This window comes from Tenrec ecaudatus, chromosome 2 (assembly GCF_050624435.1).
Source record: "Tenrec ecaudatus isolate mTenEca1 chromosome 2, mTenEca1.hap1, whole genome shotgun sequence".
NCBI lineage: Eukaryota > Metazoa > Chordata > Mammalia > Afrosoricida > Tenrecidae > Tenrec > Tenrec ecaudatus.
The window spans coordinates 12,142,671-12,168,909 of NC_134531.1; the positions used below are offsets into that span (position 1 = coordinate 12,142,671).

At 41.9% G+C, this 26,239-nt stretch overlaps 1 protein-coding gene across 1 annotated transcript in view; it reads right to left on the reverse strand.

Moving 5' to 3' along the window:
• Positions 1-21,284: 21,284 nt before the first annotated feature.
• Positions 21,285-26,239, reverse strand: part of DNAH5 (dynein axonemal heavy chain 5) — a 378,136-nt gene continuing 373,181 nt past the window's right edge. Inside the window, exon 79 of the mRNA XM_075540865.1 lies at positions 21,285-24,742. Coding sequence (XP_075396980.1) covers positions 24,591-24,742 — 152 coding nt within the window. The 3' untranslated portion in view covers positions 21,285-24,590. The remainder of the gene's footprint in view (positions 24,743-26,239) is intronic.

Here is a 26,239-nt window from a genome sequence, read left to right on the forward strand (position 1 = left end):
GGGAACAGATTCCACAAGGGTGACAAGTCTAGTGTGCAGGAATCTTAGTAAACTCCACAGTTTGTTCACCTACATATAAAAGAAAGACAAGTCCCAATAATGCCAGGCTGTGTTACAGTTTTAGGATTTTTTCCATAACACCTAAAAGAACTGAGCTCTCAATTTACTAAATTATAGAAGATGGCATAGAAAGTTTAGCATAGAGTGGGGAATCAAGAATTGAGTTTCAGACCTGCTACCTTTGAAGAGCTGGTCAGACAGACCAGTGAAGATGTCAACATAAGCATGCACAAGCTTCAAATGACATAGGAAGGCAGTGTGGTTACCTGAGCAGAAACCAAAATGTGGCATTTGCCTGCATGGATTAACCACTTTGAGGGCCCTTTCCTTCCATCTGGAAGGTTCTGAAATGTGATTTCAATATTCCCTTGGTGTTCAGACCAAAATTGTGGACTTATAAGAAACAGCAGGACTAAGGAGAACATCTAAAGTCACTGTGGTTAATGTCACTCATTGACTTTAGTATGTCACTCAGTAACTCAGACTGGATATCAATGTGATTAGCACCTTATCCCATGCAGGGATGTTGTGGTTACTGTTAAAGTGTTCTCTAATGACTCAAGGTTGTCTGTGAATCTAGTGCCTACCTTACTGATCAATAAATTCGTTCCTTATCTCCGAAATGTCCAGTCTTCTTTACTTCTCCACCGCTCTTGCCATGTGAATCACTCACATCCTTAACATGACTCATTACTGCAAGAAGTCTTAAAAAGATGGGTGTGTCATGGTGGGGTGAGGCAGACATTTTTATCAAAAAGAAGCAAAGAATGAGACCCTTGAATCAGTGCTATTCCACCATATAATTCTGAACTGGATCCCCACTGGGACTACTGTTAAGTATTTCTTTAACGGGTTCTTTTCTGAAACATTTGATATGAATTCATAGCTCCCCGAGAATAATTTTAGTTTCTTATTTCCCAGTGTCTTGAGACTCACTTTATATAACCGCATATAGCTTTGATCCTATAATTTCCTATTTGACAGATGGAAAATTGAGGCTCAGAGAAATTGCATAGCTTCCCATAAGCACCACATTTTGAAAGATTCAGGGAAATTCAAGACCAAATCTAGAGAAACCTAACAGGTATACTCTCATGTAGGCATCTGCATGTGTAAAATTGCCCTAAGGCTGAGTTGGGTAGGAAGGGTTAGAAGTGAGAGGAACAAGCTAAGGAAAGTCTTAGCAGAGTCAAGCTAAAGCTTCAGTAACTGGAATAAGCACATCTCCAAATCCCTATTTCCTCCTAAAATCATTACTGTTTATTCAGCGTCCCATTCAAGAGCCTCTTCCAACAGCAAGTCTTACTGAATTCTCCAGAGAAATTCAGTAGCCCTCTAACAATGCTCACAGAGCACATTCAGTGCAGTTCATGAAGTGTAACACTTACATTTATTGAAATTCCTTCTTTCCCTTCCCAGGTGTGTCCCCACCAGTCTATGTGCTTCCGGGGCGTGAAAGCTGTGTCTCAGTGGTGCATCTTCAGCGCAGGGCACCCTCAACCTCAACGATGCTCAGGAACATTTTGTTCAGTGAATGAATTAAATAATGAACAAAGGATACTCCAGGTCCCATCACTGTGCGTGCTATCATAATAATTCACTGCTATAAACAGAGATAAAATTGTCTTCTAGTTGGTTAAACCAAACAGTAAACAAATTTCAATTTTCCTACCAGACTGCATCTAACTTTAAATAATAAATGTCAATGGCTGCTCTTTGTGGAAATAAATGTATCCCATGTGCTCCCTCCTTTCCTCATGCCATCAAGTCAATGCTGACTCGTAAGGACCCTACAGAACAGGGTAGAACTGCACCATGAGTTTCTGAGATCTCTCTTTGATTCACATGATGTTTTAGTTCTCAAAAAAAAAAAAAACAACAACAACAACCAAAAAACATATAATGTATTATTCTCCTCATTCCGATTTGAAATGACTGACTTGACATTGAACCTAAGTACTCTGAAAGGATGTCACCTCGGTGCACGGCTCTGCCAAGACATAAGCCCAGCTATCCCCCGTGACTCTCTGGTGCTTTTCCAAATGGGACTGAGTAAATCAAGGTCTGAGGAAATGCGATGTGGAAAAGATAAAACAGACCCCGAAATTGATTGTCCTTCTTTTCTTTCCATGGCAGTTCTGCTCTGTGCTTCAGGGCGTATATACCTTCTACAGCTATTTTATTGGGCGACATTTAGAGCGTCTCCCTGGAGAATACCCCGTCTCGCAGAAGTCTTGGAGTTTGGCACTGGCTCCCGATTGACTGATGAAGCTACTGCATCTGTGATCTCTGCATTGACTGTACGTGTCTGCTTTACTCTAGGTCTACCCATTCTGGCGCTAACATATGGTTCTCTGTGTTAATTGGGCTTTTTGTTATGCTGTGTCGGCAAAGCTTCTTTTAATTTATATTCCGGTGTTTGCTCTCTTCAGGCAGTCTGCTCTGTGCTGTCTGGGCCGGTTTTGTGACCCATGACGATGGCACGCTTTTGAAGCTGCAGCCTGGCAGGTGATTTGCAGTTGTCCGCCATGAGCAAGGATCCTGCACGGTCTACTTACCCAGCCTTCCCATCGAGCTTTGCGAAGGAGTTGGGGAAGAAGGTTAGTGACGGCATCCGTTTGAGTAAATGGCACAGTTAGGACGGAACTAGATGGCGTGAAAGCCAGCCTGTGTATGAAAGAGTGGGGGCTGGATGGTTCCTATGGCACCCAGTGTGGATAAAAGCCAGCCCTGTAGCAGGCACTGAGCGTGGCTCAGGATCAGGAGATAGTGAAAAAGAAGATAGGCTAGAAAAGGCGTCAAGCATGCAGTGGCGTCCAAGCCCCAGCGCCACTACTCAGCAGCTGTGAGGTCATCAACTGGACCTCCGTTTTCTTGCCTATCAAACATGAATGATAATATGAGCTAATGGCTGGGAAACACCGAGATATAGTAATACTCAGTAAGGGTAAGCTAATGTTATTGATTCTCAGTATTGTTACTATACAATGAGAGAACGGTAGAGCTTTCTGCTTTTGAGGAGGCCAGGAGGTGACCTTGCCAATTGCAAGGTCAGCAGTTCAAAACCACCAGTTACTCTGAGCGACAAAGACAGGGTTTCTACTCCTGTAAAGAGCTGCCGCCTCAGGGACAGTTCGGCCCTGTCCTACAGGGTTGCTATGAGTCAGTATCGTCTCAGTGAGTGAGTGAGTGAGTGAGTGAGTGAGTGAGTGAGTGAGTGAGTGAGTGAGTGAGTGAGTTATGCATCCTTGGAAACCTGTCCTATAGACTCTCCATGAATCAAACTGGGATCAATGACAGGGAATGTGAGTGCAGTGTTCTAATAAACAGAGGAATCCATTTCACCCGAGAATCTTTGGTGGCACCAGGGGTTAAGTGTTCCGGCTGCTAACCGAAAGGTCTGCAATGTTGACCCGCCAGCCATCCCACAGTATACAGATAAGGCCGTCTGCTTCTGTAAAGGTTCCAGCCTCGGAAGCCCTCTCTCCAATTGCATCTTGATGTGTCTCCTAGGAGCAGGAATTAACTCTAAGGCAATGGATTTATTTTTTTGTTGTTGTTGTTGTTATGCTTTGTGGTGTGTGTGTGTGTGTGTGTGTGTGTGTGTGTGTGGTGGGGGGGATTTGGGCCTTGGGGTTTCAGCTAACCCAAAAGGGATGGGAAAGCGGAAATGAAAAGTTCAGAGGGCTAATCAATACATTCCACATTGCTGCTCTGTAGCACAGAAACCCGTGTAAAGGATAGCTGCTCTGGACTGAAGAAGAGTGGGAACTGCTTCGTTAAGCAGACAGCTGTGCACAGCACGGACCAGTACTAGGCTAACCCCACTGTGATTCACCGGGAGGATGGAGGGCAGTCAAATCTTTTTTCCAGAAGTGCAGCTTCGGGGGCTAGTTTCCACAGGCAATCCTCTGTGGAGTTCGGACCTGGATTACAGTTGTATGCTGTCAGATAGAGGGAAAATAAAGCTAAGGTGGGCTCTTAGGATACCTGTTAGGTAACACACACACACACACATGCACACGCACACACAGTCCATTGTAATTCTTGGTGTCAACATCCGTGGTGAGATACAGCAGCATTATGTTGGTGTTTCATGCTTCTCTAGAAGTTGTCTTGGACGAAGGGCAACCAGAATGCCTCCTAGAAGCTACAACGTGCTTCAAGAGGAACTAATCCCTGAAGAAAGACGTTATGCCTGGTAAAGTAGAAGATCAATTAAAAATAAAATTGACAAAGACACTTGACAAGGTGGATGAGCAGTGTTCCTCTGTGCCTGGTCCACAGTTAGGATGGGGCAGGACTGAACCGTGTTTCCTTCTGTTGCGCACAGAGTCACTGAGAGCCAGAAGATTGACCGTGGACCCCCCGAAGGAAAAACAAATCTATCTTGCAAGAAGTACAGCCAGAAAGTGCTGTAGAGGCAAGGGTGGCAAGATGTTGCCTCACAGACATTGGATGTGTTTTCAGCAGAAGGGTACCTTGGAGAAGGGTATCTGTTGGTGAAGCCGAGGGCAAAGGAAAGGAAGAAGGCCATCACTCAGGTAGATGGACACCGTGGCCGCACCGATGGGCTCCAACAAAAGAACACATGTGTACATGGCACAGGACTAGGTAGGTGTGAGTTCCATGGACACAGGATCACTGAGTCGGGACGGACCCCAAGGCACCTCACAATGAGTCAGAACTGACTTGATGACACCTGACAATAACAGCAGAAGAGAATTTCCCAGAGGAGAAGCCCAGGAATCCCTAAATCCCCCAAAGGTAAAGGTCCCAATGAAACTTGCAGTCTGCAGTCAGCCAGGGACCTTCTCGTGGCTCGTGTGAAGCTGTAGAGAAAACAAGATTTGGTTCCAGCAAAGAATGCAAATACACTTGATGTCCTTGTCTGCTCTATATATTCTCACACGGTGCTCTAAGTACAGAAGAGTGGGGCAGGAAACATAGAGAGAAAGAGAAGACCTAAAAAAATCACAAGGAACCCTGGTGAAGTGTGGTTTTAACACTCAGTTGCTAAGTGAAAGATCAGTGGTTCAAACTCAGCACCCACTCTACAGAAGAAAAAGGTGCCTGTGTGTTTCCATAAGAGATTCCCAGCCTTGGAACCCCAATGAGACAGTCCGTGTGTCCCTTAGGGTTTCCATGAGTTAGAATCACCTCACAGACCATGGGTGTTGGACGGGAATAAAACAGCTCGAGCCAGAAAGAAGTGACCATCAATGTGTTACAATGGCTATTTTTACATTGGATTTTATTAAAGTATGGAAATAGGTTGGACAGTTTTCATGTAAACATAATTCTTAAACATTCTTTCTCCACAGATCTAGAATAGGTGTGGGAAAGCGAGCCAATATCTATCACCTCCTATTTAGCCAAGAAAGTATTGACACCATTCTAATTCCTAGCTCTGAGTACTATTAAGGGCTGTTTGAAAGCTGTCATGGGAGGAAGCTGTGACTGCTTCGGTAACGATGGGCAGCCTCAGAAAGCCCACGGAGCCATTCGACTTGATGCTGTAAGGCCTCTGTGAGTTGGAACGGACTTGAAAGCAGTGGGTTTGGCTTTGGGTTTTAGAAGCTATGAGAACAACAAGAAGAGGTGTTTGTAGTCACCAAGGGAGAAGCAAGGGAAACTCTATTCAATCCACGCTAAAAGCAGGCAGAGTGAATAGGACGTAGCAAGGGGACAGCCTGTGACTGGGAGAACGCTAATGAAAAAGAGACGCTCCCAGGAGAAATCATATTTTAAGAGAATGGTGGTGAAGAATGCAAGGAAGCAAAATAATGAGAAGATGCTCAAAATTGAAGTGTGTTCCTGAAAACAGACATGGTGCAATCCTTCCCCTTGGTACCTGTTAACATAATTTTCTTGGAAACTAGCCCTTGGAAGATGGCATCAGGTAAGTCCATATGAGGACATCCTGGGGCAGAGAAGTCCATGGTGCAACATCCTGACTGGTGTATTTTCAAAGAGAGGAGAGGCACAGAAGCAAGGCAGCCTTGTGAAGAAAGAGGCAGAAATTGGAGCTTTACTGTCAGAAGCCAAGGAAAGCCAGAGGTTACCAAAAGCTAGAGTCAAAAAAAGGCCTTTCTTTAGAATCCTGAAAGAGCTAACCCATGAAATTCATACTTCCAGCCTCCAAAGCAATAAGACAATAAATCTGTGTTGTTTTAAGCCACCATAGATCAGTTTATATAGCAACCTGGGAAATCAAATACAAGAGATGGTGAGGTAATGCACAGCAACGAATAAATGTCCCCACCAGTCAGATGAAGGGTCTTGCAATTTCTCTTGAGGATTATGTGGTCCTAAGAAAGTCTTCTATATAGAAGAGGAGCATGGTCACTTTGCCCTTTAGAAAAATACCCCAGGGCTGCAAGGAAAATCCATTTAGGTGGGAATCATCCTGGGGGCCACAAACCACTTTGGAAGCTTCTTGAGTTAAGAAGATACAAGATGGTGATGGCCTCAACTGGGAAGTGGAGGTCATGATGGGGAGAGAAGAGACAAATGTCAAGAGAGAAAATCTGCTATTGATTTGATGTGAAGAAGGGCTCATGGCTCATTATAAAGGTCCTTAGTAGATCAGATTCACTGATTTAAGGCATAAAAAGTAGGTGAAGATAAATTGGCATGTATGAAGTTTCAGAAGTCTTCTCACATAAATACATAGAGATGTCCAATGGGCAGAAAGCAAAGAAGTCTCAGGAAGTATGGTGAATAAAATCAGCAATAATAATTAAAATAATATTCAATGGTGTCATTTGATGCTAAGAAAATAGTAAGATAAAGCCTTAAAGCCAGTATTAGTTGTCAAAAAGTTGATTCTGACTCATGGAAACTGCTGGTATGCCCCTGTAAAGCTATGTCCCATTGGGTTCTTAAAGGCTGATTTTGGGGGTGAACATAGAGAGCCAAGCCCTCCTCCTGAGCCACCGCTAGGGTGACTTGGACTCTCCACACATTGACTAACACGTACACCATGTGCACCACCCATCTACTCCAAAGCCAAGGGTGAATTCTTAAAATGCTATACCAATACATTTGTTTCAATAAATCAACAGCAACGACAGATCCTGTGCACTGAAAAATGAATGAATGAGACAGAAGGAAGAGGATACGCCCTGGAGGGGGTTGACCATGAAGGGAGGAAGAGTGACACAATGGATGCTAGAGTCGGGGAAGGAGGTGTCCTAACACCTTGCTTTGATGAGAGGAGAGACTTGCTTGGATGTTGAAAAGTAGGGGCCAGTAAAGAAGGAAAATTATGGGAAGAGTAGATCAAATAAGACCTCTGAAGAGGGGAGAAGGGACAGGATCTTGAGTGTCATGTTGTTAGGTACCACGGAATCAATTCCGACCCACAGTGACCCCATCACCACTGACTGAAACACTGCCTGGTCCTGCAGCATCTCCCAATTGTTCCTATGCTGGAACCCACTGCTGCAGCCATGGTGTCGATCCATCTCCTTGTGGGTCTTCCTCTTTTTTGTTAACAAAGATCTTTGTTTTGTCTTCATAGTAATTGGTTTTGTATTCATGCCAACATATCAGAGCTAACCATTCTATCAGCGGTAAACCTTGCCAGGCTCATTGGTGATTGCCTACAGTCAGCCCTATGTAAACAGGAACCCTCTCGGTTTTACTTATCCTGGGAGCGCCGTGCTCATAGAAGATGCTCAATAAACAGCATTGCTTAGAATACTGCTGTTGTTGTTGTGTTCCGTAAAGTCAGTTCTTGAAGGACAGACCAAAGCTGCCTCTCAGGGTTTCCTAGGCTGCCAGCTTTACAGAACAGACCAGATGGCCTTTTCTTCCGGTGGAACGGCTGTTGGGTTTGAACTGCCCTTTGTCAGGACTCACGTGCCTTAAAATTGAGCCACTAGGGTTTAAATGTATCATTTTAAAATGATACCATTAAGTTGATTCTGACTCATAGTGACCCAATATGCGGTGTCCACGGGTGTAAATCTCCACGAATACAGAACCTCATCTGTCTCCCGAGGAACAAGTGGTGGATTTGAACCACTGGCCTTACAATTAGCAATTCAACATTTACCCAACTGTGTCCCAAGGCTCCTTAACAAAACAAACTGAAAAAACTCAGACTCACTGACATTGAATTCAATTCCCACTTATAGCAACACTATAGGACAGAGTCGAACAGTCCCTGCAGATTTCTGAGGCTATAAATCTTTATGGAAGTAGAAAATCTCATCTTACTCCCAGTGTGGCTGGTGGTTTTAAACTGCTGACCTGGCAGTTAGCAGTCAAATGCATAACCCACTAAGGCACTAAGACTAAAATAGACACAGCTCAGCCCTCCCTCCCAGTTTTAGATTTAATTTGATTGGATCAGGACCTCTGTATCAGTGTTTTAGAAATTTCTCAAATTATTTGAATATAAAGCACCATTAACAATTGTTTTAACAAAGTGAATTTTCATGTGTGTGTTTTGTTTTCTTTTTAATAAATGGAAGTACCAACTTGGATTGCAACCCAACATCTGTTGTTTATTTTTCATCTCCCTTTTGTCATGAGCACTGGTCACTGGTTTTTAAATGAAATAAACATTCTGCTTCACTAGTATCAACAAACACAAATTAAAATATCAGTATCATTTGGTAAATTGCAGTGAATTCAGTATATTTTATAGGAATATATATTGACAGCCATGGAAGCTGGATTGAGAAGAGCTACATCAACTATATTGTACAGACCCATTACGTTTAGGACACAACATGCAGAGAGACACTGTGGAGGTAGAAGAACTTTACTCAGGAATTGACCTATATCTACTTATACTTCCCCCAAAATGATGGAAAGAACACCAGGAAAGCAGTAGGCAGTGATGGAGGCAAAGCTCACCTCAAGACTTCTGTTCATCTGATCAGGGCTGCATTGAAAACAAAAAGGCCCCATAACAGGTGATGGCAGCCAACCCTGTCTTCTCCACCTATTGACAGTTTGTAACAGGTAGGAACAAAGAGACAGAGCTTCACCCAATATTCTTCCTATACTTCGTCTCCATTATGATCCATAACACCCTACCAGGGCAGTGTTTTGTACCATTTCTCAGATGAGGAAACAATACCTTAAACACTAACAAACTCCCAAACTCACACCCCTAGAAAAAGGCAACTCCAAACTTTGAACCTGTCGGTCATCCCAAAGTGCTTTGTCTGGCAAGCAATGGCTCCCAGACACCTCCAGGACTCATGCTGTTGTCGTATTGCCACTGTATGAACAACCAAACACTACACTGTCCTGCACCATCTCCCAGGGGTCATACTTTGCAGTCAATGTGTCGTGGGGCTTCCTTTTCTGGTGACCTTCGGCTTCACCAAGTTTGATGTCTTTTCAGGGTTTGGTTTCTCCTGCTAGAATGCCCAAAGCAGGTGAGAGGAAGTCCCATCATCTTCCAGGAGCACTTTCATTGGATTCTTTTTCTAGGATGAGTTGTGTCTTTGTTTCCAATGCTTTTAAAATGTCTGATGCAGCAGATTTACTCGATGCAATATGCCCTTTGATTTCTTGACTGCGATTTCCATGAGAGTTGACCAGAGATACAAGAAAAATGCAATCCTTGACAACTTCATTTTTTTTCTCTGCTTATCATGATGTTCTCTACTGGCCCTGCTTTGATAAATTTTATTTTCTTCAAGGTGAGAGTAATCTAGACTGAAGGTTGTAGTCGAATGCTTCAAGACTTCTTATCCTTCAGTAAATAAAGTTGTGTCGTCAGCATATTGAATATTGTTACAGATTCTTCCTCCAACTCTGATGCCCCCTTTTCTTCATTTAGCGTAGTTTCTTGGGTCACTTGCCTCAGCACACAGATTGAATAAATATGGTGAAAGAATATAACCCTGACACACATATATCCTGAATTTACACCATTCAGAATCCCCTTATTTGGTATGGAAGACTGCCTCTTGATTTATGCCCATGTTCCAAATGAGAACAATGAAATGTGCTGGAATTCCCGCTCTTTGAAACACTGTCCATATCTTGATACGGTCCACACAGTGGATGCCTTTGCCTCGTCAATAAACACAAGGAAACATTTTTCTTGTACATTCTGCTCTCAGTCAACATCCATTTGATGTCAGCAATGATATGCCACAGCCCCTTCTGAATCCAGCTTCACTGACTGTCAATATATTGCTAAAACCTTTACTTTTATGTGTTCTTAGGTTCCAGTGAGTCCATTCCAACCCATAGCAACCCTGTGCATAACAAAGTGAAACACTGCCTGGTCCTACACCATTACTTGAATGTGATATTAGTGATATAGTTCAATAATTGCACATTCTGTTCGGCCACTGATTTTTTGAATGAGCAAAAATATGGACCTGAAGCAGGTTACAAGTAGAGCTGTTAACCAGAATGTCAAGGATAAGATACCACCAGCCACTCTGAGGGAGAAAGGCAAGGCTTTCCGCTCTCATAAAGATTGACAGCCTCATAACCCCACAGGGACAGTGGTATTCTGTCCTAGAGGGTCCTTCGAGTCAGAGTTGACTCAATCACAGTGAGTTTTCATTTATTTTCCTAGTTATTTTGCCAGGTAGTTGTCTTCCAGGCTTGTATCAGGCCTACCTTAGTCCTCAAAGTAGCATCCATGGTTTTAAACATCTAAAGAAGTCTTGTGCAAACAAATTTACCCAATGCAATTTGTCTTTTGATATCTTGATTGTTGCTTCCTTGAGCACTGTTTGTGAATCCAAGCAAAAAAAAAAAAAAAAAAAACTTTGACAACTTCAACCTTTTCCCCTGTCATCATATTATGCATGAAGTTGTGAAAAAAAAAATGATATTCTTTACATTGAGGTGTAATCCATACTAAAGGCTGCGATTCTTGATCATCAGTAAGTGCTTCAAGTCCTCCTTACTTGCAGCAAGGTGGTGTCATCTGCATATTATAGGTTGTTAATAAGCCTTCCTCCAATCCTGATGTTGCATTCTTCATGTAAGCCAGGTCTCAGGATACAGATGGATTAGTAGGAGGTGAGGATACAATCCTGTCACACACATTTTCTGATTTTAAACCCAGCAGTATTCCTTTATTCTGTTTGCACAAATGCCTCTTGATCCATGTGAAAATTCCACAGGAGCACAATGAAGTGTTCTGGAATTCCCATTCTTCTCCAGGCGATCCATAGTTTTATATGACCCACACAGATGCCTTGGCATAGTCAATGAAACACAAGTTCACATCTTTCTGGTATTCTCTGCTTGAGTCAAGATCCATCTGACATTGCGATGGTATCCCTTGTTCCATATCCTCTTCTGAATCTGGCCTGAAATTCTGGAGGCTCCCTGTCATTTCGATTGGCATTCTATCAATTCCAGAAGTCTTGTTTATGGGAAATGTTTTCAGGGCAGCTTGAACTTCTTGCTCCAGCACCATTGGTTGTTGTTCATATGTTGCCTCCTGAAATGGTGGGATGTCGACTTTTTGGTCCAGTGAGTCTGTTATTCTTTCCATCCTCTTTCGATGCTTCTTGTGTTATTCAGTATTCTGCCCGTAGAAGTTTTTCATATTCCAACTTAAGGCTCAAAGTGTTTCTTGAATGCTTTCAGGTTAAGGTAAGTTGAGTGTGTTCTTCATTTTGGGTTTTCTAACTCTAGGTCTTTTCATATTTCATTACAGTCTTTGGCTTCCTTCTCGAGCTACCCTTTACAACTTTCTCTTCAACTCTTTGGCTTCTTTCTTCCACTTGCTTTAGCTTCTCTAAGGCGAAAAGCTAGTCTTGTAGTAGTCCCTTCTGATATCCACGTTGATTTTTTAATGTATAACCTAAATTCCCAGAAAAATAATTCCAATTTCTAATCTTTTATTTTTTTCAAAATTCCCTTACTTGGAAATCTCTGGGATCAGAGGCATAATGATTTGGGAAATATTGTAAATAATAGCAATTTACTTTGCCCTGGAAACACAAAACTTTCCACATTTTGCTGGAATAGCAAAATGTCTCCTTGGCTCATGCAAATAATCACTTTTTAAATGACAAAACCCTAATATGTTTTATAAGCTCTTTGCAACATGTCTCTTGGGACTTGCTCTGAGCACTTGCATAAATAAATTATAAGTGGAGACTTCGCTACTCACTGCACCAAGCAAGGTGAAATCAGCAGAGCGAGTTTTAAACTGAACTCAGCAATGAAGATCTGTGTTCAATACCAGGTAGAGCCCAGATATATGTCAAAATCCTTCCACAAATCTCCACGTACCTGGAGTCACCAAGTAATCGCTTCAGTGTCCTTCATCACACTTAATCTTTCTTCTTTCTCCAGTAATCAGATTGCACACTCTATGTGGCCTTGTTAACATTGACTTCTGAACAAAATATTAGGAGAGATGCAATTGGCTTTCCAGGCAAGTCAGTTTTGTGATGACACTGGAAGTGAATGCTATGCACATTAGTCTAAGCAGGGAAATAAAGGAAGAAAGGTATTCCAGTAATCATAAAGCATTACTCGTGCAGGAGGAAAGCACCTTGCTGAACAATATGTCTCAGCTGTTCCCGCAAGATGCGATAGGAAGGGGCTATAACATACGACCCAATGGAAAATGCCATTGGCTTGCAAATTAAAAAGCCAAATGGACAAGGCTCCCAAGCTCGGTGCTGTACACACCCAACATAAAGTCAGGCTTGGAAACCATTCAGCTTGCTATAAATCCAGCGCCTTGGAAATCCAAATGGAGTCCTAAATCAGGAAAAGGCACGGGAAGGCGCAGGGAGCATACTCATTAGCTAAACCCACCCTGCAGTTTCACGTGTCCCTAATAGGGGCTGAAAGGACATTTATCAACCCTCTGATTCAACCCACTTAGACACCGACATTAGACTATGGGATCACAACGTGGTTGGCATTCCAGAATAAAAGCTTTGAAACCCCAGCTATAAAGAAGGCATTTAAAAAGAAAAAAAACTCATCTGAGGAGTCTTGAGGAGATTGTTTATTTGTAACCTTTGTCTCCCAGGTTTAGTCCTAATAATCCAATTCTAAAGGTGTCTTTGGGAAAGGCACCTAAAGCCAGACCTTGTCCACCATCCCATCCCGTCATTTAGAACACCCCCTTTCTTCTCCCTTCGCCTCCATATTTTCATTTGCTGTCATATAAAGAAGTAGGATGATTATAATTACTGGCTACACAGCTGCTCAGATGTGTGGTTTTTCCTGCTCAAGCTCAAAGCAGAAGATCCCCTCAGCATGAGAATGAAGCAGGCAGCACAGTCCACTCTGGCTTCAGGAGAGTTTGTTTTAGTTCATGTTCAATACGGAATCCAGTCCCCCCTACTTATGATATCTCTTAATCTAGGTTTTTAGCTAAATCTCATGTCTGAGTAGAAAGCTGACTTTGGATCCTTTCCTATGTTCTGTTTGGGATTTTGGGGGGCAGTCAGTATGTATGTGGTGAATCGAATAAGTGTCAAAAACAGACTCAGGTGTGTCAATTGCCAGGATCCTATGAGATTGCTCATGATGTCATAATCTAATGATTTGTTTATTGCTTTCCTAAAAGTTTCACTCAAATAGAGGACCCATATTCTCAGTCTGGGTACCATTTGTTTTCCCGTAAGAGGCACCCTTCGATGTGTTGACAGAGACCACTAATCAGCAGTAATCAGATGCACAGTGTGATTGTGAAAAGTAACCCCTAACGTGACTTTCAAGAGAAAATTATTGACAATGAAAGAGCATGTATGCACTTCCTGGATCTTCACACTCCTTTCATTTAGTAAACGATTTCCAAAATTAGTCATCAATGTAGGTATTTTAAGAAGTGAATCATGAAATATCACTAAAGGGACACAGAGATGCTCTCACTCAATTTCCTCAAATAATGTATAAAAGAGAAAGAAAGATAATCTTGAGATGTGAAGTAGTTTACTCAATAACTTCAAACAATCAGGATCCCAGAGTCCACCTTCGTTACCATAACCATGTGGCCATTTGGGAAAAGAGAGTCTATAATCCATGGAGTGTATCCATGAAAAATTAAAAAAACAAATGAGCCTACATAGAGAAAAAGGAAGTAATGCAAATCAAAAATATAAAAAATATGAAATTATTTGGAATGATTCTAATTTTAGAAACAGAATAAAATAGGGAAGCTATGAGAAGTGGATGTGCAAAGCAGGACCTGAAAAATATATGAAACACTTTCCTTAAATAAATCTCCATATCATTTTTAAATTGTAATCAGTATAAATAAGAAAAATATTCACCAAGAATATCCCCCCATAAAGATAACCCCAATTAACCTTTTAGGAATCACTTTTCTCTTCCACAGCTTTTCTATTGTCTGAAAATTATGAGAGATATTATTTTAAAAGACAGTGGGTAAAGGGTACTTCAAAAGATTCATTTGTTTTAAGAATACTAGCATTAATGGGAGCTCTGACTGTCATAAGACAAGGGGATATCCATCAATTTGGGGAAGACACACTTTACAGTGTGTTTGGAAATTTCACACTATTTTAATCTAAAATATCCACCACTTGTCTGTCAGTTTGTCATACTGAGGCGCTTCTGTGGTGCTGTGATGGCGGCAGCTATGCTACTGGTATGTCAAACGCCAGCAGGGTCGCCCACAGTGAACAGGCCTCCGTGGAATTTCCAGACTTAAGAACAGACATTGAAGAAGGAATTAGCTGCCCATTTCAGAGAAAGTAGGCACTGAAAATTCTATGCACAGCTATAAATCATGAAGTGTTAGTCTAGGTAAACTAGAGAAACAAATCCACAGACACTCATATATGTATAAGACAGAGTTTTTCTATATAGGGTGAGTGTACATATAGAAAGCATCCCAACCTAGTGCTGGCCATGCCCATAAGTCCAATGTAATCCCACAAGTCTGACACTGATCCACATAGTCCTCAATTTCACAAAACACATGCAATGATGCCGACTGCAGAAGGAAAGCTGAATCAGTGAGCAAGTGAGCATCTCAGAGCTGGCAGGGGCTCCACACAGCTGCTCCAGCACCCAGGGCTGCATCAGGGTAGGTCCATGTGGTTTCTCCACAGGGATGTCTTGCAGGAAGTGAGCCTTGCCAGCTGAAGCAGGGAACTGGGTAAGGCATCATTGCACAGTGGTCCGATAACCAGAGAGCAAGAGACCCGAGAACTATAAAGGCGAGGCTCACTGAGACATTTATCTCTCTGCCCTTCAGTTAACCCCACATGTGTTTATCGGCCAGGTTGGCAAAATAAACCTTACCTACCTCATATGGTTAGATACTGAAGGCTTAGGAACAGGCACAGGGACAACTGTGAGGATGGTGCCACCCTGTGCAGTGGTGTACACAGTGTCACAGAGGGTCAGAATGGACTCTCTGGCACCAAAGAGCATCCATGACTCTTAAATATCTACCAGCACTAGTTGCTGTCAATTCAATTCCAACTCATGGTGATCCCATGTGTGTGAGAGTAGAAATGAACTCCAAGGTGTTTTCAATGTCTGTTTTTTTCAGAAGTAGTTTACCATACCTTTCTTCTGAGGCACCCCTAGTGGACTGGAACCCCCAACCCTTAGGTTAGCAGCCAAGCCCATCAACTGTTTGCACCACCCAGGCACTTCTTAAAACAGTCTACAGTTGGTGTTGTTTTTGTTATTGTTGTTAGTTGCCATGGAGTCGATTCAGACTCATGGCAAACCCATAGTGTGCAGACTAGAGGCGCTTCATAGGGTTCAGGGCTATGATCCACATCAGACTGACAGGCCCATCTTCCAAAGTACCTCTGGGTGAATTCAAACTACCAGCCTTTTGACTCATAGTCAAGTACGTAGCCATGTGTGCCGCCCACAAACGCTCTGAAATATCTGTGTATCCTCCCCAACCGTTCTCTCCTCTGAATGCTCATGAAAGCACTTCATTTGATTCAGGTGCTCTGGCGTCTCTCAGGAAGAAAGGACAGCAAACTCCCCACGTGAGGGTCTGTGGGGAAGGTGTCAGACTTTTATCTGTGCAAATTATAACGTGATTCTGTCTACCCTGACCCCAATGGAGGGGACATGAACACAGTTCAATGACAACAAGGAGTGTAGCTGTGGAATATGGTAGAAGAACTCTCAGGATGAAGATCTAATTCTTAATTCTGCCTTTTCATAGATAGACCAGAAATGAAGTCTTCAGGGGAGAAAACTCTCAGGGTATGGTATAAACTAGGTAACACGGCCTTCGGTGTGTATTGGTTACCTATCCCCAAAGAAAAGCGGAGTGGAAACCCACCACAAACAGCAGAGGGAACAAACAGGTGCATCATTGCTCAGTGTCTAGAATCGTGTGTGACTTGGCCGAATGGCTCCACTGCTTTGGGCTGAACCAGCTTATTTGTGTGGGGTACTTTGGCTATCAGATAGGGCAAGAAGAATAGCTTGGCTCTGCTCCAGGTGTCTCCAGTTCAGGCATGTTGTCATGGTGTTGGGGGAAGGGTGACAGTGAGCAAGTACCACTGGATGAAAGCTTTCCAAATCTCCAATTGGCCGAGACCAGAGTGAGCGTGAGAGAGAACCACACTGGACATTGTGAATGGGAGAGGTGAACAATTGGAGGCATGTCTGTAATCTAACATAATGTTTAATGTAAGCATGGGTAACAGGATAATGGATTTTGTGTTTAGTGTTGTCAGGGGAAGCCAGCCCCTAACACATTATTACGGGTCCAGTAGGCGCAATTGTACAGCGATAATAAGTAAAGATCATAGTAAAGTTATAGAGAGCATGAGAGATAGAAGTGAAGTACTGAAATAAATGGAGTCAGATACGTTTCATGGTAGCATGCTGACCTCAGCCCCACTCGATGGTCCACGTGGAGAGAGAGAGAGAGAGAGAGAGAGAGAGAGAGAGAGAGAGATTTAATGCTAGCCCAGGCCTTTTATATTCTCTGGGGACATGCAAGCCCGCTAATTACAGGTGAGGACTTATGTCACTGGAAGGGACTGTCCTATGGGTAATACAGTAATGAGAGGGGCGTGGTCTAGAGATATACACGCAATAGGAAGGGGAGGGATTGGGGTTATACATGTGACAAGATGGGAAGATCCTAGGTTTAGGATGGTGGCTTAATTTTGGCCTATCCCTAGATCTCCATAGGAACCCTTATCAGTAGGGTGTAAACCCCACCTACTGGAACCAAATAGATGTCTGCAGGCGTCCATTGTCTTTCACAGCAGGGAGTGGGGCCCACTGCAGTCTGGCAACTGGGAGGATGGCTGTGAGCCTCCCCCCACATAGAGTCTTGTTTCTAACTCTTTCATGAGGATCACATCAGGATGGGCATGGAAAGAGGGTGAGGTGGAATTTTTTTAAATGTATCTCTTTAAAATGTATAATGGTACAATTGGTTATTTTCTCATTACTAAGAACATTTGTGTTGCAAACATTTCACAAACTACAGCACATGTATCATTTTCTTCTTTTATTTCGTGCTGCACCTTTGAACAAAAGCTTGTCACTGAAAACTGGTGTGATGCATTTTGTCAGTGCCAGATGATCTGGTAAGCCACTTAAGTGCAAAATGTGATTCGTTTCCTCACGCCTTTTAATAGTGAATTCTTTACGAGATGATTTTTCCATTGCAGAGACCATTTCACACATAAAAGTACTCCTCGCTCCATTTACTTAGAAACACATGATTTCCATCAATGACTACTTGACAAAGTTTGAAATGGCATTTCAGAAGCAGTGCGTGGCATTGACAGCAAGGTTTCCGGGTCAAAATAGCAATATGCTTCTTCCCTCTCTTTCCTTGCAGAAGGCCAGTCACGTGGTCTGAGATGCTCCTCCCACCTCCTTCAGATCTAAACTGAGATGCTATATCCTCTGTCTAGAGGTCCTGAACCACCAAACGAGGGAGAATGGTATTAGTGCCTATTGAAAGAAAGTTAAAGCAACAGAATGCATTGATTAATGAACTAAGTCATTAATATCAAACCCAAGTAAAATTTTCCTGAAGATAATTCAAACATGCTTGCGGCACTATATCAGTAAAGAGAGCTGCTAGAAATTCAAGTTGAATTCAGAAACTATATGTAACAAGGGATGTCATTGCTGGTGTCAAATGGCTCTAGATAGGAAGCAGAGATACGAAAGTGATGTTGACATTTAACTATGTGGACTTTAACAAGCTATGGGTAATATTGCAAGGAATGGGAATTCCAGGACACTTCATTCTCAGGGATTTCATCTTATTTAAATCAACAATCCAAGACCTGATATTTCCAAATACCTTGAAATTACTAAGGACTGCCTGAAATACAAACAAATATGTCTTAGAAGAAATCTATGCTCCTAAAAAGGAAGGCTAGGGAGACCTGGTCTCAAGTACTTTAGACAAGTTATTAGGAAGGACCAGTCACTGGTAAAGAACACTATGCTTGGTAAAGTAGAGCTTCATTGAAAAAGAGGAAGACTACCAATGAGACTACAACACAAAAAAAGAGGTAGACAACACAAAGCCTACCACACCCAAAATATGACTGAGGTAGAGCTGCCTTCTAAAGTAGAGTCAATCACAAAGATGTGAATGGAGTAAAGCCCCTAGGAATAAAACATTCGGGACCTTCATTGGCTGCAGGGCATGATTCCAAGTGAGAAGAAAGAACTGCAAACATCTATTAATAATTGAGAGCTGGAATGTCCTAAATATGAATCTAGGAAAATTAGAAGTCATCAAAAATGAAATGTAATGCACGAAGGTCAGTATCCTAGGTTTTAGTGAGCTGAAATGAACTGGTATTGGCCATTTTGAATCATAAAATCATTTGGTTTACTATGCTGGAAGCCACACAAGCAAGTTGCAGTAATGGTCAAAAAGAAAATTTCAAGATTTATCTTGTAGTGCAATGAAGTTGGTGATAGGATTATATGCATCTCCTTCAAGGAGATCCAACCAATCCAGTTATTATTATAATGTATGCACCAGCCACCAATGCTAGTGATGCAGACAGAAATTGAAGAATTCCACCAGCTGCTTCATGAAATCTCATAGCAGAGAGGTTACACATTGGACTGAGATCTGAAAAGTTAGCAGTTTGAAACCACCAGCTGCCCCATGGGAGAAAGACTGAGCTTTCTACTTCTGTAAAAAGTTAATGTCTCAGAAACTCACAGGGACAGTTCTACCCTGTCCTAAAATAACCCTCCCCTAGGGGGACAAATAACAGAAACGGGGGTGTAGGGAGACAGCAGATGGTATAAGATATGAAAATAATAATAATATATAATTTATCAAGGGTTCCCAAGGGTGGGAGAATAGGGAAGGGAGGGGAAAAAAGAGGAGCAGATACCAAGGGCTCAAGTTGAAAGAAAATGTTTTGAAAATGGTGATGGCAACATATGTACAAGTGTGCTTGCTATATTTGATGTACAAATTATTATGAGCCCCCAATAAAATGATTTATGAATATTTTAAAAAGTGGGTGTCAGAAGGACCTCTGAAACTTGATCTTAATCCTACAGTAGCTAAAGGAAATGGAAGAATGAAGTCAACGAGCTGAATAGAAAATTTGAAAGGGCAGCTCAAAGAGGCAAAGTAAAATACTATAATGAAATATAATAACCTATACTACAATGAAATTCAAATACCTAGAGTTTGATAACCAAATGATATTGCAAGAAGGCTTACTAACAGCCTTCAGCATACAGATGACACAACCTAGCTTACTGAAAGTGAGGAGGACTTGAAGCACTTGTGGATGAAGATCAAGGGTTTGGCCTTCAGTGTGGATGACAACTGAAAGCCAAGAAAGCCAAACTGCTCACAACTGAACCAATAGGTAACATCACGATAAACAGGGAACAGGTTGAAGTGGTCACGATTTGGTCTTGCTTGGATACACAATCAATGCTTATGGAAGCAGCAGTCAAAAGATCAAAAGGCAATTTGCACAAAACCTCTTTAACTAAATGAAAAGCAAGGATGCTACATGGAGAAGTAAGGTGTGCCTGACCCAAGTTACGGTATTTTCAATTACCTCATATGCATGTGAAAGTTGAACATTGAATAATGATGACCGAAGAATCATGGATACATTTGAATTGTGTTGCTAGAGAAGAAAATTGAAACTGAACTGCTAAAAGGGCAAAACAAACTGTCATGGAAGAAATAGACCAGAGTGCGGCTTAGAGGCTAGGATGGTAAGACTTCGTCTGACATGCTTTGGACATGTTGCCAGGAGAGACCAGTCCCTGGAGAAGGACCTCATGCTGGAGAAAGGAGAAGGGCAGCGGTAAAGAAGGCCCTCCAGGAGATGGGTGGACACGGCGGCTGCGACATTGGGCTCAAGCACAGGAACAATGGTGAGGAGGGCGTAGGTATGTGCATAAAGGTGTTATTGGTTGGAACCTTCTAAATGGCACCTACCAACAGCCACCATGCTGACAATCTGAAAAAGACTGCTACACTACTCTGCAACATTCTGTTGTAATTCATGGGCTTTTAAATGCATATGGCATATTAAGATCATGGAGATGATGGAGAACCAGGCAAGGCTTAGCTCTGTTATACATACATATGGTCACCATGAGTGAGCGTCAACTCAACAGCAGCGAACAATGGCAATCTCACTCTCCATTATCACTAAGATACAGCGTGTCATTTTCTTCATTTCCAAGATTCATTCTAAGACTCCTCATAGATCAGATGCAAGGACTAGGTCCTCCCTTTTCTCCAGATTCAGTGGGAGCCCCATAAGTGGCTCAGCATTGCTTCAGAGACATTCATTGTTGAATTAATCCCAAAAAGTCCTACTTGGTTTTTGGTATCTTCTTCTGAATGAGACCCATATCCATTTAAGGATGAGTTCAATTACACAACTCTATGAATTACAGATACAAATGCAGTTATAAAAATGTGCTTGTCGATGGCAGTTAAGGAGTCTTGGTGGTCATCCTCACAATTATGTACTCAGCAGAGAATGGAAAAGTTAATGGTTCACAGCCACCTAGAAATTTCATAGGACGAAGATGTGACAATCTGCTCCCATCAAGACTACAGCCAAGAAAATGCTCAGGGTCTTAATCTCTAAGACATGAGGTCATTCCGAGCCCAAAGCCAAGCAGACTCAACAGCACAGAGCAGCACAGTTCCTGCCTCTCCTAAAGCCCAAAGCACACCTACTGCCATCAGGACAGTTACAACTCACAGTGACGCCATTAAATAACAATGACAATTTTTTATTTTTCCATAATTTTTAGTCATTTATTTTTCAAGATAACACGATTGTTTTAGACAATTCACACAAATCAATGGCAACCTTAATTCATACTACCAAAAGATGCCTGCTCAGATGAGAAAAAGGTTGTTGAAAATGGTAGGAGCCACATGAACTGCTCAGGTCTAACTCTCCGCTGCACGCACGTAAAATAATGGCATTCAACCTTGAGATGACTGAGAGGAATCCCAGGCCTGTCTGTGGTGCCTGAACTCTTCTCCGTCACTGAAATCACACAGTGTGATCATCCAAAGTTACCTACCTAAATGCAGCTTCAAAACATCTTCTTTCTTCTTAAACTCCTTTATAACTGCTCTCCTTTATTCCTGCCCTTCCTTATAACCCACCCCCCAAGAGGAATCCTTTTTCCTTTTTTAATAGTTTTTTTGGGGAGCCATATCTTACACAATCCAATGTATCCATTTATATACAACTTTGTTTTTAGATCCCATGTAGTGTGGTTATACATTCATGTTAGTGGATCCCATCTAGTGAAGTTATACATTCATGTTAGTGGATCCCATCTAGTGGGGTTATACAGTCATGTTAGTGGATCCCATCTAGTGGGGCTATACAGTCATCGATGCTATCAGCTCCCTGCCCACCCCTCTGCCCCTGACCTCTCTTCCCATACCCTCAGGGAACCATTTCTCCCACTGCATTCTGATGGGTTATCTATCTTGACTTTCTGTACCAAACAATCTTAAAAATACAAACAAAGATACACAATCTAACACGATTCATAAGGTAAAACAAATAAAAATTATAATATTAAGGGGTGGGAATATTTAAAAACTAGAGCATAGTTCTGTGGTCCATCAGTGCCATACCACACCCTGGATTTATCATCCCTTCCCTGTGTCCCTTCTGGGAAGGACTGTCCAATTATCTTACAGGTATGTTTTGGGTCTCCACTACATCCACCCCCCTCCCTTCACATCGATTTGGTTGCTTATTTTTGAACTTCTGATACTTCTTCTCTTGGATACCGCACAATTACACAAGCTGATGTGCTTCTTCCACCTGGGCTTTGTTGCTTCCCTGCTAAATGGCTGCTTAACTATAAGCCTTTAAGACCCCAGAGGTTATATATTTTCATAACTGGAAACAATCAGCTTTCTTCACCATATTTGCTTATGCACCCATTTTGTCTTCAGCAATTGTGTCAGTAAGATGATGCTTTGAAAGTGATGGTGGTAGCAATTGTACAACACTACTCAATGTGTTAGAACTATGGATTGTTGTGATATCTGTAAAAGCTACCAAGAAAATTATTTTTTAAAATTCCTAATACTTATTTTCAGTTATTTCATAGTTTCAGTTTCAACTTACATTTGTTAAGTTTAAACAAAATTATTCTCATAGATGTTTTATCATTTGTCCTGATAAATCCATTAACAGTTTTAAATTTTAGAATTACTTATAATTAAACTGTGATTCCTGTTTTGGTGAATTTATTCTAGATTAATTTCTATTATCCTGAGATTATAAAGACATTAATTCAAGATATTTAAAAATATTGAGCCAACTATCTATGACTGGACCTGCCCTGTTCACTTTGTATATATTACCTCTTGGCATTCATTAGGATATTTATTACTTGCACTTAATTTAAAAATAATTTCAATTGCTAGAATATGTGTTCCTGTTGTAATCTGAAAAAGCATGAAAATGTTTGAAGATATGCTGGTTAAAAAAAAACCAAAGTTAACTAACTGCTTGAAAACCACTATTCTAACTTAATACTGACCAAATTTTCTAACTCCTTGGTTATTTTAAAAAGCACTTATTATATAAACCTAGAATTCATAGATATATGAAGTTTGCTAAATAATATTTCTAATTAACAAAAAAGCCCATGTGAACGCCTACTCCCCATCGTTCCACCAACTTCTATCTTTCATATATCTCTTTGCTTTCAATCATTACTTTTACTTCAAATCCACTACAATATTTACCACGCCGAGTGTCACACCTCTTTGGGCTTTTCCATGCTATCTACTAGTCTTTGTCCATATGTGTACACATTTCATTTCTACATAAGTGTGCTGAGTACATATTATCTTTTATAGAACATTCAACATTATCGTACTTAATACCAGGCATTTACCATTCTTTTTATGAAACCTTCAGAATTGGTTTTCATGACTGTCTTGTGGCTCTTAATGTCCTCACACACAGCCTAATTCTTGAAGATTCAGTGTACCTCTATTTTTCCCTATTATGAAAATGGTTTTAGATATTATTGGCTTCTCTCTTCCCTTAGAATAAATTTCCAGGGGAAAAATAAGGATGAAGATATGAGAGCATTTCTATGACTGTTTCTGGCCATAGGTTTTTTTTCTTTTTTTTGCAACAAGGTTGGTTCAATTTGCATTGGTCTATCATTTTGTGAATGAGACCTGACGTCACAGTGGTTAAAGTGCTTTACTGCCAATCAAAAGGTCAGCAGTTCGAACCCACTCAGCAGCTTGTCGGGGAAACGCCCTGACAACCTTCTCCCATAAATGTCACAGCCTAGGAAATGCGATGGGGAAAGTACCCTTCATATTATAGGCTAGCTCTGAATTGTGACGGATTGACAGCACACAACAGCAGCAGCCACTTGTGAGTGCACCAGCTAATAAAGACCTCCGACCAATTGACTTTTAGCTTTAATTTTCTATTTTGATTATAAGAAGAAATCTCAATTAACATTTCAAAATTAATTTCCTGAGGGAGGGGGCTCAACATTATTCTAGGCTTAGTGTATAGGTAGAGATGAATTGTTTCTTCACATTCTTAACCCATTCTCCTATTGCTTTCCATTTTTCAGGAGATCTCTTAATTAGCTACTTGAAGCCCTGAAAATAAAGCTCTTCGCCTGACCTACATGCAAAAGGCAAACTCAGCACAAGTGTCCCATGTCACCTTAGAAAGTTGGGCTGTCACCCAAACCACATTCACAAAACATCCTCTTTCAGGGAGAGCAAGTCTGCTGAACCTGCTCAGTGCTGTGGGTTCCAGGCAGAAAGAAATATATTTCCCAGGAAATTGAGGGCTAAATTAATTAGCAAGTGATATGTGTTATTTTTAAGTCACTCAATAACTTTTTCAACAAGAATGGGGATGGGTCAACACATGATGAAATTGGTGCAATGTCTGCTTCTACCTAAGGATTGGGGGAACCAACGCAGTTCCTGAGTCGTACAAACAGCATGATTTATAGAATGTCTAGAAGTCATGGAGGAATGGTGTTTACAGTCACTTGGACCTTGCACTTTCCAAACTATTTTGTGCGGATGCTCCCCAATGTTATTTGACATCACACAGAAGGGCCACCCCACGAAGCACCCAGTGTTCAGGGGGCTGAGCCGTCCTGAGCTCCACAGCAGCGATGTAGTTCAAGTCTGTTCGAACTGGCTTCTTATAGATGGGGCAGGAATAAAGCCGAGGGTCTTTCTGATCTGAAAAAAAAAAAAAGTCACAAAAGAACTCAGTGGCTTTACATTTTAAGCTGTCCAAACAGAACAGGTGCAGTCAGAGTGCTCCTTAGAAATGAGGAGGGCAAGACTTCAGGTACTCTACAAATATCATCGAGAGACCAGTCCCTGGGAAAATATGCCATGCTTGGTAAAGTGGAGGAGGGCAAAAGCAGATGAAGACCCTCCAAGTGATAGATGGAGAGCAACTGCCACAGTGGGCACAAATTCAACAGCAGCTGGGAGATGGCTCAGACTGGGCAGTGTTTCATTTTGTTGTTCAGGGGGTCTCTTTGAGACAGAGCTTGTTGGAAGGGGCCTAAGAACAAGCCAGGAACAAGCATATCTCATCTGTGCATTCTGAAGGTTATTCCAAAGAGAAACCAGTTACATAAATCCTCGTATTTACCCTGAGAGTCCCCTGCCTCATGCCCTTGACAGCAAGCTCTGTCACAGGGTCATGGTCTTGGCTAACCACGACTTCCTTTTCCTTTCCGTTCAGACACCCTTCCTCCACTCTTTCTTCTTGGTCTCCCTCCTCCATCAAATCTTGCACACATATCCACTCTCTTTTTCCAAACCCATTCTCCTTTTCCATGCTCCTAAAACCAAACACCAAACTCGTTGCCATAGACAAGACAGCATGGTGGAGGCCCCATGTTGACTTCCAAACACTCCCCTTGGCAGTAATCGCTAAGAAAGAAGATCTGCAGTCTTTCTTCCCAGGTGCAGTTGGAATGGGTCCAAACTATCAAACTTTTGCTTAGTGGCAAGTACAAACCACCACTCAGTGACCTTCCCCTTCCCTTACAGTTTGCCTTTGGCCCCAAAGAGCCTGCTCCTAGACAAGGATGGGGTGACTTCATCTTAAATATTTGGAAATGCTACCAGGAGAGTCCAGTGCCTGGAGAAGGACACCATGCTTGGTAAAATAAATAGGCAGCCCAAAAGAGGAAGGTCCTCAAGGAGACAGATGGGCACAGTCACTGCAATAATGGGTGCAGGCAGAGGAACCATTGTGAGGGAGGTGAAGGATCAGACAGTGTTTCGTTCTGCATAAGCCACTGTGTGTTGTAACAGACTCAATGGCACCTAACAACAACTTTTTATCAGACATTCAGAGACAGCTGACCATTGGTTTCAAAACTTTGTCTCCAGCCCCCACCCAATTCATAATCCAACTGCTTGTTTAAATTGCAGGACCAAGAATGAGTCTATTGTTTTGAATTCCTTACATGGTGTGTTGAATTCTCCATGTGTGGTTGGGAAGCAGAGCAGTGACACAATTCAGCTTCTGCAATTTTTAAAACTGCAGGAATAGATGCTTCACAGAGTTGCATGCATATCACAAGGCAGCTTCATCAGCTTTTAGCCAAGGTATTACTCTGTGGTGTGTGGTCTGTGTGCATTTGCCCTTTAAAGATCATGTGCAGGTAAACCAATGTTCAAGGTACCATTGTTCACAGTAGCCCAACCCAGGAA